Here is a 13,038-nt window from a genome sequence, read left to right as displayed (position 1 = left end):
GAGTAAAAGAAAAATAAGTGATTTTAGACTAGAATATTGCTGGGCAAACAGGGAGTCAATGTGTTTTAGGAGAAAAAGTACTAGACTAGTGGAGAGAACTAGCTTTTACTCCTGAATCTGTAAATGACTAGCTGAGGAACCTTCTAAGAATTATTTAATTCCTTTGTTCTTTAGTTTCACTATCAATAAAATAAGTGACAAAGTGATCTTGGGAGTTCTTCCAGTTTAACTATTCTGTTGAACTTATTGAAAAATTTACATTTTGAGAAAAAAATTACCAAATCATCAAATTGGTTTTGAAATCATGAAGTTGAACAGAGTTTACTTCTGTTCTCTTTTTAGGCTGCTTATGAAGTACTTTCAGATATATTTAGAAATACAAATATAGTCTGGAGATTTGGGCTTTCAGCTTATTATACACAGTTCACAAATGAGTACCTTTAAAAAAAGAAAATCTGCAAGAGTTACATTAAAAAAGTTAGGAAAGAAAACAAATCCTTTCTTTTCTACCTTCAACAAGGAGTTTAGCTGTTGTTTTTATGTTTTCATCTTCTGCAAGTACACAGCTGTAGTCCTCAGCATCAGACATGTCAATTGTCAGTACAGAAAGAAAATGGACCTTTCTGTCAGAGTGCATTCTATATTTATCTCCAGAATAAATCTCCACACCATCCTTAAACCATTTCACTTTGACAAATGGCTCTGAAGTTTCGCATTCAAAGGTTGCCATGGTGTCTTTTTCCTTAGCAACAACATCTTGCAGTTCCTGTGTGAAAGTGACCAACTGTTTGGCTAAAAAAAAAAAAAAGAAATTGGAAAAGTTACACAAAATGTATAATTTGGGTAAAAAGGAAAGAAAAGTACTGATCCATATGTGGTAGAGTCACAACAGAAAGTAACTCTGAGTTACCTTGGACAAGCAAGAAAGCGTGACTTGAGGTCTCCCCAGCTATGTTGATGGCTTTCACCATGATGCTGGCTGAGTCTTCAGCTGTCACATCTCTTATAACCAATTCACAAACATTATCTTCTGGCCAATACCAGTAGATCCGGTCAGATCGCTCAATCTTGACTCCATTTTTATACCATTCACATTCAGGGTCTGGTTTCCCCACTACTCTAACCCGAAAATGGGCATCAGTTCCTTGACCTACTGTTTGGCTTTGAATTCGTTCTAAGATTTTGGGAGCCTCCATACTTGGGCTAAGTTCAATTCTATCTGGTTTAAAGGTTGGGATTGTGATTTTGCCTTCCTCTATGAGGGCTTTCTTCTCTTCCTCAGTTAACTCTTTGGTCCAGTGAAGAAGTTCATCCTTTGTCTTCTTTAGCAGCTCTTCATAGGACTCATCTTTCTTCCTAGATTTGAGCTCTACTGCTGTAATGGCCTCATAGTATCCTTCCTCTGTTCTGCGTTTGAATTTACTGCGTAACTCTTCTGACTCTTCGGACACCTTCTCATGGGTGATTCGTTCAGCTCTTTTCAGTTTTACTACTTCTTTGGTTTCTTTGGAATCCACAGGTTTATCTACCTTCTGAACCTCAAACTGAAGTTTTCCAGGTTCATGATACTGAATTTCAGGCTTGTGTTCAGGGGCTCGGCGAAGGACAGACCGAAAGTCTTCCCTCTGTTCAATCTCCAGTTTTACTTTATGTTCAGTCACTCCTTCAGGGTTTTCAGCAGTGACTTTGACTTCACCTGTGTCATAGGATTTGCAATCTACTATGTCAAGATAATAAATGCCATCATAACGCACTCTAAACCTTTTGCTTTTGCGAATGAGTTGTCCGTTGAGGTACCAGTTCACCTTGGGCTGTGGGTAGCCTGTAACACGGCAGCGGAACCGAGCAGTTTCTCCTTCAAGTACTCGGACTGGTTCTGGAAACAAAACAATGTCAGGTTTTTGCTTCTCTTTTTGGTCTGTTGTTACTCCAGTAAGTGCGCCTTCATGGGCCATCCTCTCTAGTTCCTCAATTCTTTGCAATCCCTTCCTCCCTTCGGGTAACTGAGATTCTTCAACAAGACTTTTCTCATCTTTAACAATAAGGGTGGCTGAGGTGTGATCAGTTCCATATTTATTACTGGCTCTGCAAGTGATAACACCACTATCCCTGGAGTAGGCAACTCCATAGTCAAGACTGCAATATCCAAATTCATTGATCATGCGAAGCCTGTTGGCTGCTTCCAGTGGCTTGCCATCATGGAGCCATTCAACCACCATGGTTGGATCACCAATTGGTGTGAGTCTGCATTCAAAGTGAGCAGGTCCAAAGCGCTTGAGCCTTAAAGAGGTAAGTTTTTTCTTAAAGAATGGTTTCTGTTGTTTCTCCTTGTCATAGAGATCTCCCTCTTCCCATTGCTCTTGACCATATCGTAAATGGAGAGGCTCCAGTTCTGGTGCTGCAATCTCCTTAGCTCGGTATGTTCCACGTGGAATAATTAGTTTTCTTTCTGGTTCAGGTTCTGCAAAGTCAACTTCAACATTGACTTTACATCTTGTGGTGTCTCGACCAGCTTTGTTGATAGCTGTTGCAGTATACCATGCAGAATCATGGCTGATAGTAGAATCAATTTTTAGGGAAGCTTCTCCTTTGACTCCTTCGATTCTATAATACATGCAAAAATGTTAGTATAAATGGAATGGTTATTGAAATTGTATAATGGCTCTAAAAATAATCTCCCACAAACTTACTTGATCTTTGGATATTTATGGGGTACAATAATGTCACTGTTTTTCAACCAAACAATATCAGGATTTGGATTGCCAGTAGCCCTGACTTTCATCTCAAGTCTAGAACCTTCTTTTACATTGACGTTTTTCAGTTTTTCCACAAACATCGGTTTTACTAGGTGTTCCACAGCTAGAATAATAAGATCATCACAGAGTGAGTAACATTGAAATACTCTTTTTAATCCCCCTCCCTCCTTGGTCATGTGGCTTTCTATCTTCACAAACAATACCTTCAACAGTTAAAGTAATTGAGATGGATGATTTCCCTGCTCGGTTTTGTGCAACCACTGTCCACTCTCCTGAATCCTCAGGTGTTGCAGGAACAATGATCAGTGATTGTGTACCATCTTCTTTAATTACTACTTTATGGGTATAGTCATTGACAATCTGTTGGCCTATAAAAATGGAAGGAAAATGTATGTTCAAGGATGATTCAACTGTCAGATCATGCCATAAATTTCTTTTTGAGGTTGTTATTCATTGAGTGAAATGCATGATAACATACCATTATGAAACCAGAATGTTTCTGGCATAGGTCTGCCAACAACTTTTAAGTCAAATCTGGCAGTCTGTCCTTCTAAACATTTGAATGAAGTGGGTTTTAATACGAAGACAGGTTTATAGAGTCTTTCCAGTTGTGACTCATCTGTTTCATCCAGACGACGTCCTGGAGAAATACGTGCAGGTGACATGCGGGCTGGACTCATTCGGGCAGGAGACATTCGGACAGGAGACATACGGGCAGGAGACATATAAGCAGGAGACATACGCGCAGGAGAACGGCTTAAGGAACGAGGAGAGACCGATCTGGAAAATATAAGACAACAAATCACTTTAAAAGGCATAAAGGAAAATAACCCAATGTGTTTTTTTCCTTCCTTCATTTGTTAGGTCTATATTTCAGTTATCAAAAGAGCAAAAATTCTTATTAAATTTGAACAAATTGAAGACAATATGAGTTAGCAACAATACAGAACTTTGAGCTTTGCAGAATACTTCATACGTATTATTTAATTTGATCTTTACAACATCCCTGTGAAGTAGGTGTTATTATTACCCACATTTTACAGATGAAGAACCTAAGATTTGGAGGAGTTGAGTGCCTTACATTCAGCTAGTCACCTAGCTAACAAGTAACTGAGGTGGATTTTGAAGTCAGATCTTCTTTACTTTAAGTCCAGCACTATACCTGCTACAGGATATAATCAGCTTATAAAATGTACCTTCCATGGACAATTTTCCAAGTTAGTGGAAAAAGAAGAGTGATGATTATAACTTGGGGCATGGAAGTAAAAATTCCTGGGTTTTATTCATGCTTTTGTTAATATCAATATCGAGAGCAATGAGCTTTGCCAACTTTTTCTTGTTTTCATTTAATTTAGTTATGATTCATTAGTGAGACTGTTGAAAAGTATCTTAAGATCCAATCACTGGATCAGATAAATATATAATAATCCTAAATCTTACCGAATTCTGCTCATGGCATCTGGTGTTGGCATATAAGATGGCGCACCAAATGGTGCAGAAGGTTCCACATAAAGTTTGCCTGAGCAAATTGCATTCCCTTTGATATTGCTAGCAAATGCTGTATAGATTCCTTCATCTTCTGGAAGAACAACAGGTAAGCGTAGACTAGCCCTGCCATCTTGAAGAAAGTCCATTTGGTATCGTTCACCATGTTTGATGCGCTTGCCATCTTTGTACCATGCAATCTGTAAAGAAAAATATTCATGGAGAGAATCCAATGAAAATGATTATATCACAACCAACTTGTACTGAATCTTTATGATACAGAGACATATGGTGGGCTCTTTTTTCATGTTACCTTGGGTAATGGATATCCAGACATCTTGCAATGGAAAGTAGCACTCATTCCCTCAACTACTCTGTAATTCTTTATTCTTAAGTCAAATCCTGCTTCAATAGTTTCAGATTCAGCAATGTCAACTGACATCTTTTCTTCACCATCTTCTTCAAGAAGTTCTTCTAATGTTGTCTTTATAATTCTATATTCAATTTCCTTAATAAGTCTCTCTTCAAAGGAAGAAATATGGAATTCCTATGCAGAAAGAAGTAACAGTTGCATTTTTAAAGAAAGATTTCCAATGCATAATTTTTATATTCTATAATCAAAGGCTTCCAAGAATGATGATTTTTTCATGTTTCCCTTTAAGTAGGAGTATCTATTCTGCTTCCTTTAGAAAAGATTAGCAATAAAGGTTTAATTTCATTGCTTTGTTCTTCAACAAATGGGGATGATCATCTGTCCATGAGAAATGTCATAAAATAAAGGAATTCTGTTGCAAATTTATCTGGAAATGTTTTGTTTCACTAACATGGATCCTTCCCTTCCATTCTCATCCCCATTTAAGATAAACAAATTTTCACAAGCAGAACAGAAATAATAGGAACAAAATATGAAGTAGAGATGAATATTATTCTCCTTACCTGGTCCTCTACAAAAGATCTGACTAGAACAGTATCCTTAGCCATTTTCTTCCTAATCAAGGCTTGTTCTTTTTCATATTCTTTTTCATATTCAGGGTAGGGGAACCCAGGTGCCATCTCTCCAATTTTGGGTTCTTGAACAAATGCAGTCATCTGAGTTTGGTAAAGCATTTCGTGCTGTGACTTCATCAATAGCTCATAATCAGCTAGGAAATAACAACCTGAGTTAATTACTTCTTTATTAGACAATTACTATGACTAATCAAGGAAAAGAATGGTCAGTATAGATAATGTCTCATATACCTAAGTTCATTATGTTAAAAACCATATTTCCTAGAAGGTTAGACTCAATTCAATTCAACAAATATTTTAGTTTTTTAGTTTTTTATTATTTTATTTTATTTTTTGGATTTTTTTATTATAGCTTTTTATATATAAAACATATGCATGGGTAATTTTTCAACATTGACCCTTGCAAAATCTTTTGTTTCAACTTTTCCCCTCCTTCCCTCCACCCCCTCCCCTAGATGGCAGGTAGTCCCATACATGCTAAATATGTTAAGTATATGTGAAATACAATATCTGTGTCTATCTTCAACAAGTATTTCTTAAGTACAGTGCAAGGCACTGGACTGGGCACTAGAAACAAAAATGAAACAGTCCCTGTTGTCAAAGAGCTTACATACATTAGGGAAATACAACATGAAAGAAGCAAATAAAAAGTATGAATTAACTTAAGTGTTTGGGATAGAGCACTAGCTAGAGATAGCAGGAAAGGCCTCATAAAGTAGATAGCACCTGATTTGAGTCTTGAATAGAGGTAGGGTTGAGGAGGGAGGGTATTTCAAGGCACATGTGACATTCTACTCAAAGGCACAGTGGTTGAAAGGAAAAAAAGGAAGGAAGGAAGAAAAGGAGGAAGACAGGGACAGAAGAAGCAAGGAAAGAAAGAGAAAAAGGGAGGGGGGAGGAAGAAAGAAAAATAGAGAGCAAGGAAGAATGAAGGAAAAGGAAAAAGAGGAAGAAAAGAAGGAAGGAAGGAAAGTAGAGGGAAGGGAGGAAAAGAGACAAAAGAAGGAAGGGAGGGAGAAAGACAAAGAAGGGAAACAATGAAGGAAATAGAGAAAGAAGAGAGAAGGAAAAGGAAGAAAAAAGGAAGAGATGGAGGAAAATGGAGGGAAAGGAAAAGAAGGAAGAAAAGGAGGGAAGAAGGGAAAAAGGAAGGAAAGATGGGAAGACAGGGAGGGAGGAAGCAAGGAAGCAAAAGGAAGAAAGATAGAGAGGGAGGAAGAGTGAGGGAAAGAGGAAAAGGAGGAAAGAAAAAAGAAAAAAGAGGGAGGGAAAGAAGAAAGGAAGAAGAAGAGAAAAAGAAAAAAGGAAGAAAGGAAAGGAGAGGAAGGGAAGGAAGGAGGGATTGAGGGAAGGACAAAGGAAAGGAAGGAGAAAATGTAACAAAGAAGTGAGGAAGAAAAAGAACATTTATTAAGTACTTACTATGTGCCAAGCACCATGCTAAGCATTTTACAAATATTATCTCCAATCATGGGAAATAAGTGCTATTATTATTCCCATTAAAAAATTAAGACAACTAAGATAGCCAGAAGCTAGGTGACTTTCCCAGAATTACACAACTACTAAGTATCTAAGGGATGACTTCAGGAGCATTATCCTATCCAAAGCCCCCTTGCTATACATGGAATATCAGTTGTGGGAAAGAGCAAGAAAGACAATTTGACAGGAACATGAAGTCCATGGAGAGAAAAACATGAAGTGTCTGGAAAAATAGACTGGAGACAAATTGTGTTGCGTTTTATATGCCAAAGAGAAAAATTTGTATTTTAGCCCAGAGGTTATAGAGAACCACACTGGAGCTCCTTGATCCTAGCAGTAGCATGGTCGGATCTATGACTCAGAAAGATCAATTTGTCAGCTGTGTGGAAAATAGCTTGGAAAATAGTCTGAAATGGGGAGAACTGTAAGCAAGGATACCAATTAGGAGATTATTGCAATGTTCTAGGAAAGAGATAATGAGACCCTGACTTAGTATCATGATATAAGGGAGAAAACTTGAGTTCAATCCTGCCTCTGGTAGCTACTGCCATGACTTTGAATAAGCCATTTAAGTTTTCATGGGTTTTTAGGTTCCTCAATCATAAGTATCAGATCTGACCTTAAGATCCTTTCTTCATTCTGGGGAGATGACTATGAACCACTACATAGAATTTCCAATCTCTCTATTTATGTCCACTTGCATTTTTGATTTCCTTCATAGGCTAATTGTACACTATTTCAAAGTCTGATTCTGTTTGTACAGCAAACAACTGTTTGGATATGTATACATATATTGTATTTAACTTATACTTTAACATATTTAACATGTATTAGTCAACATGCCATCTGGGGGAAGGGGTGGGGAGAAGGAGGGGAAAGGTTGGAACAAAAGGTTTTGCAATTGTAAATGCTGAAAAATTATCCATGCATATATCTTGTAAATAAAAAGCTATGAAAAAAAGACAGAAAGAAACGACCAGCAGGATGATTTCAGAGAGGCCTAGAGAGACTTACATGAACTGATGCTAAATGAAGTGAGCAGAATTAAGAGAACCTTATACATGGCAACAGCAAGATTATACGATAATCAGTTCTGATGGACGTAGTTCTCTTTAACAATGAGAAGATTCAGACCAGTCCAATGGTTTTATGATGGTGACAGCCATTTACACCCAGAGAGAGGACTGTGGAAACTGAGTATGGTTCACACTTTTTGTTGTTGTTTGCTTGCATTTTGTTTTCTTTCTCATTTTTTTTTTTGGTTTGATTTGATTTTTTAGATAATTATATAAATATGCATATATTGGATTTAATGTATATTTCTACTATGTTTAACATATATTGGATTACTTACCATCTAGCAAAGGGGTATAGGAAGGGGGGGGAAGTGGAATACAAAGTTTTGCCAATGTTAATGTTGAAGAATTATCCATGCATATGTTTCAAAAAATAAAAAAAAACTTTATTAAAAAAAAAAAAGATTCTGTCTTCTTTTAGTACTTGAATATGCTCACACTAAGGTAGTGGTCATGGAGAAAAGGTTGGATACCCGAGATGAGAAAGGAGAATTGATAATTGATGAATTTAAGGATGAGAGAAAGTGAAGTTAAAAATGACTTAGATGAATATTTGGAATAACAAAAAAAAGGGTTTGCTTTAGAAAAAGATCAACTGGGAATTAAAATACAAATTGATATGTGAACATACATTTACACCAAACTCTTCTAAAACAAGTCTCTTTATAAAATAAGGTAAAATAGTGTTAAGATGACCCTTGATATATTTTTCACTGATGATAAGGGGGAAAGAGCAAGTTGTCTACTTTAACATTCTTTAAGAATTTGTCACATTTTTTTATTTAATAAAACTTTCTTTTAGAGTCTTTATCTGTGAAATATACAAGTAGGCGGTAAAAACAGGTTTCCTAAGCTTTCTTCATATTTTACACATATTTACAAGATGTGTGTTTGCAGAGTTTTGAGAATTCACCTATTAGCACAGTTATAATTGATATATGGATAATCAGGATAGACAACAGTATTCCAGTACCCTAGCCATTAACCTCATCTAGCCAATAATTTGGATATCATAGAAATAAATCAAATCCTTTCTTACTAATGAGAGCTCTAAGCCTGAAGAAGTATTACTATTTGCAATTTTGCAGAAGAGGAATGTTATTATCCAATATCCTTTTAATATCCTCAGCTTATAGAGGGATGGTGCTAGTAGTAATAATACATTTTTTCTTCCTGTAGAGTTTCAAGGGTTGTCACATAAATTACCTCATTTATTTCTCAATATCCTAGTCCTTTTTGTTCTTTACTATTTTTATTACTTAACTTTTTCCTTTCCATGTCGTTCTTTATAGTGCACTTTCCATTTTCCTCACTGTTATCCCTATCTGATCAAAATTTCCTGTTTTCCCATCACTCTGGCTACTTTATTCTTAAAGAACTAAATCTTTCTGACCAACAGCTTTTTATATTTACACATTATTTCTTTCCAGCATCCTGATTCTGGCTTTAGATATAACCCTACCAAACTTGGATTGAGGATCAAACAGTTGAATAATCCCTCTATGGAATCCAAGAATCTTTTGCTCACTTTGCCATTTCTTTCCTAGGACATTTGAAAGTGTTTCCTTAATTAGGGGTGCTTAGACTAAAGATAGAAGTTATCCCTCAGGTTGTTTCCATATTTATGTACTCCATAATTATATTTTAATTAAACACTATAGAATCTAAAGATTGGAAGGGACCTTAGAAATGCTCAAGTCTGATCATAGGACCAATGCAATCCCCCTCCTTGGAAAAATGCTGTGATAGAGAATTAACTTGAGCTATCCATTTTATTTTTAAATAGTTATAATTATCAAGAAGCAATTCTAGTACTCATTAACTAATATGCCAATATTCTGGATGGATACATTCATTGAGGGAAATTATGGCATCTCTAACTTTTTTGGTTGTCACAATTTCCTATCGGGCAGTAGCAGGAGTCAAGTCTATGTGCTAACTAAAATATACTTGTGTTTTTTTATCCTACTACTAGACTGTAAATTCCATGAGGGTGGAGATTATTTCTTCTTTAACCTATAAATGCTACCTCTAAATTTTAGGAGTTTTCTGCACAGTAGGGACTTTTAAGGAAGATTTGTTGATGTTATTAATAAGTAATAGAACATGGCTTAGCAACCAGATTCCCTGATTTCCAAACCAATATTCTTTCAACAAGTGAGCACAACTTAAATTTACCTACATGTTACTTTGTATGCCTTACATACATGCCCCAGAAACAACAAAAAAGAACATTTACCTTCTTCTAGTAAGGAGGCTGATGCAGAGGTTTCCCCATGCTTATTACGAATAACAATAGTGTATTCACCAGCATCATCAGCAAAAGTCATGGAAATCACCAGCTTGCATTCACCAGTTTGCTTGTTGTAACTTACTTTGTACCTTTAATAATGAATTTTGAAAGAAAATAAATAATTATAATTCTTTAAGAAAGGGCATTTGTTTTGTTGCTTAGTCATTTCTTCATGACCCCATCTGGAGTTTTCTTGGCAAAGACACTGGAGAGCTTTGCCATTTTTTTTCTCTAGCTCATTTTGTAAATGAGGAAACTGAGGCAGACAGAGAATTGCCTGGGGTCACAAAACTATTAAGTGTCTAAGGCCATATTTGAAGTCAGGTCTTCCTGACTCCAGGTCCAGTGCTTTATCCACTGAATAACCTAGCTACCTTAAATGCATTATACTTATTCCTAAAAAGATGTCACATAAACTGAAAAAAAAGAGAATAAAGTGTCTATAGCAGAGGTGTAAAATAAAGATAAGCTTTATAATTGTGGATTATAATTAAACATAGTTGAATAGGGAGGAAAAACAAATAGCTATTACTAAAAAAAAAAACAAATGAGATGAAATTTTCATTTTAAAAGAACATTCTTTTATATGTCTTTCCTAAAAATGGAACAAAAAATAATCAACAATGTAGTATTATGAGGTTTCCATAGCTAGGCTACCAATTGATGATATCATATTCTAAGCACAGTACATTTTTCTTCATTTCATAAAGTTTTGTATGTGGATTTAAGCCAAAGATGGGAGAAAATCTTGTATCTCTTTTGAGATCTTTTTTTAAAAAAAAATTTCCTGCACAGCTTTGTGCAAAAGTATAAAAACACTTCAGGACAAATAAAACATGACAGGTCACCTGGAGAGAAAACAGAATGAGCAAGAGCTATTCCCAGGGTGCTAGTGGATAAGTAAATTCTATTTTTTTTCCTGCATGTATCATTTACATATCATAAAAACAACCTCAAGAACAATAATTTAGACATCTAAGTACCTGTATCCAGTGGTGAGAGGAACACCTCCTTTTTTCCAGTACACATGGGGTTTTGGGTTGCCGCCAATCACGCACTCAAAAACAATGCTCCCACCTTCAACTAATTTCTGTATTGTTGGTTTTCTAATAAAGAAAGGAGCTGCGGGTTCTCCAGGGCCAGCTTGTTCCTCTGGGATGCTAGTTTCCACCATTACCACATCTTTTGACTCCACAAAGCTGGAAAGACAGGTCCCATCAGGTTAGTGTCTTAGTTACTATCCGGAAAAAGGAAGTGAGGTCAGATTCATGCATGAGCTATTGCCTATAGGTTTCCAATCTTTTTTGTCCTCAGTACCCTTTGACGTTCAGTAAATCTTATACCCCCTTGTTAAACATGAAATGAAATAAATTTTATAATGTACCATGCTCAGCACTTTCACTAATCCTTCCTATACCTGCCACTCAATATAAAAGTAAATAAATTCTAGATTTTATCATGTATATGTGCATAAGAAAATAAAATGATGAATTTGAATAAAATCATATACTTGCTTCTGAAATATTCCAAGAACCCCCTGGTAGATTTCTCTTGCTCCTCAGAGCAATACAAAATCTGTTTTAATTTTATTAATAAAAAATATTTTTTACCGTTTTGCTTCTGTGGTTAATTTCTCAGTTGCAGCAGTTGTTTCTCTGCTTTCAAATTCTTCTGAAACTGTAAGACAGACAGAAATTCAATATTGAAGGTGAAAAAAATTCGTCAAATTCACTTATGTCATCTGTATTTTTCTGGTCCAGTGTTTTAGATCACCCTCCAGCCTTGAAAGGTCCCCCAATTCTAAAAGTCATATCAAGGTCACAGTAGGAAATACATCTGTCTTTGCATTAACCAGGAGAAAAGAGAAAGAAGTCTTCTATGGGAAAAGAGAGACTGATAAGAGGAAGAAAGTGTATTAAGAAAGTGTATTAAGTGGGTAAAAAGGATGTCCTTGAGAGGTTGTTGGTTTATTTATTTTAATAAGAATACTTGCCCTGTACAGCTAAATAGCATGAAGTACTGACAGTTCCAGCCTCATTGACAGCAGTACAAGTAAACCTCCCACTATCTTCTGCAAAGGCTTCCCGAATCATCAATCGAGCAATTCCAGACTGGAAAGTAATCTGGAAATCAATGGAGCTTTCGATCTGGTAATCTTCTCTGTACCACATCACAGTAGGGGATGGGTGGCCAGAGATATGGCATTCCAAAGTGACAGATTCACCTTCTATGACTGTCACATTCTTTAAGCCCTAGAGAGCAAACCATAAAACATCATCATTATCAATCATCATTGCCATTATCATCCATTGACTATTTCTACAAATCATGAAAATGAAGGTGGGAATCTGGCAGCTCTAGGTCCATGAGGAACTACAGTCCATTGGATCAGGACTCCGGAAATATCAGCATTCAGATACATTTTGAGACTGCAAAAAATCTAGCTTAAAGCAGTGCTCATGAATAAGAGGTTATCTAAATTCCCACCCTAATGGGTAGAATGATGCCCGATACATATTTTATTCAGAGATGATAAAATCTACACCTATAAGGGACCTCTGATACCACCTTGTCTAGATCTCATAAGTGAAAAAAAAAGACCAAATTAGGTTAAATGACTTTTCCAAAGTCACACATACAGCTAAGTTTCAAAGGCAGGATTTAACCCTAGACCTTTGATTCCAGTGTTTCTCTACTTTCTCAGCTGCCTCTAAGTAGTAGTGGAACTATGAATTGAACCAGGTATTTAATGGAATTGAACAAGGATTTTCATTAAAGACATATATTGCTGTAATCATTTGTCACTTAGAATTCCTGATATTGATACTGGAATTATTTAGAAGCTCTTCTTAGCATGTGAACATATTGACTTCATTAAGGCATTTAATCAATCAATCACTAAGCATTTATTAAAACTTATTATTTGCTGGAAATCACACTA

At 36.0% G+C, this 13,038-nt stretch overlaps 1 protein-coding gene across 1 annotated transcript in view; it reads right to left on the bottom strand.

The window, feature by feature from the left end:
• Nucleotides 1-13,038, bottom strand: part of TTN (titin) — a 322,989-nt gene that overhangs the window by 273,042 nt on the left and 36,909 nt on the right. Inside the window, 12 exon segments of the mRNA XM_051986127.1 lie at nucleotides 511-792; nucleotides 911-2,604; nucleotides 2,691-2,859; nucleotides 2,960-3,124; nucleotides 3,235-3,536; nucleotides 4,197-4,441; nucleotides 4,555-4,788; nucleotides 5,178-5,383; nucleotides 10,044-10,186; nucleotides 11,081-11,296; nucleotides 11,708-11,774; nucleotides 12,091-12,349. Coding sequence (XP_051842087.1) covers nucleotides 511-792; nucleotides 911-2,604; nucleotides 2,691-2,859; nucleotides 2,960-3,124; nucleotides 3,235-3,536; nucleotides 4,197-4,441; nucleotides 4,555-4,788; nucleotides 5,178-5,383; nucleotides 10,044-10,186; nucleotides 11,081-11,296; nucleotides 11,708-11,774; nucleotides 12,091-12,349 — 3,982 coding nt within the window.

This window comes from Antechinus flavipes, chromosome 3 (assembly GCF_016432865.1).
Source record: "Antechinus flavipes isolate AdamAnt ecotype Samford, QLD, Australia chromosome 3, AdamAnt_v2, whole genome shotgun sequence".
In the NCBI taxonomy this organism is placed as follows: Eukaryota; Metazoa; Chordata; class Mammalia; order Dasyuromorphia; family Dasyuridae; genus Antechinus; species Antechinus flavipes.
The sequence above is the reverse complement of the archived record's forward strand: the minus strand, read 5'-3'. Positions and strand labels throughout refer to the sequence as shown.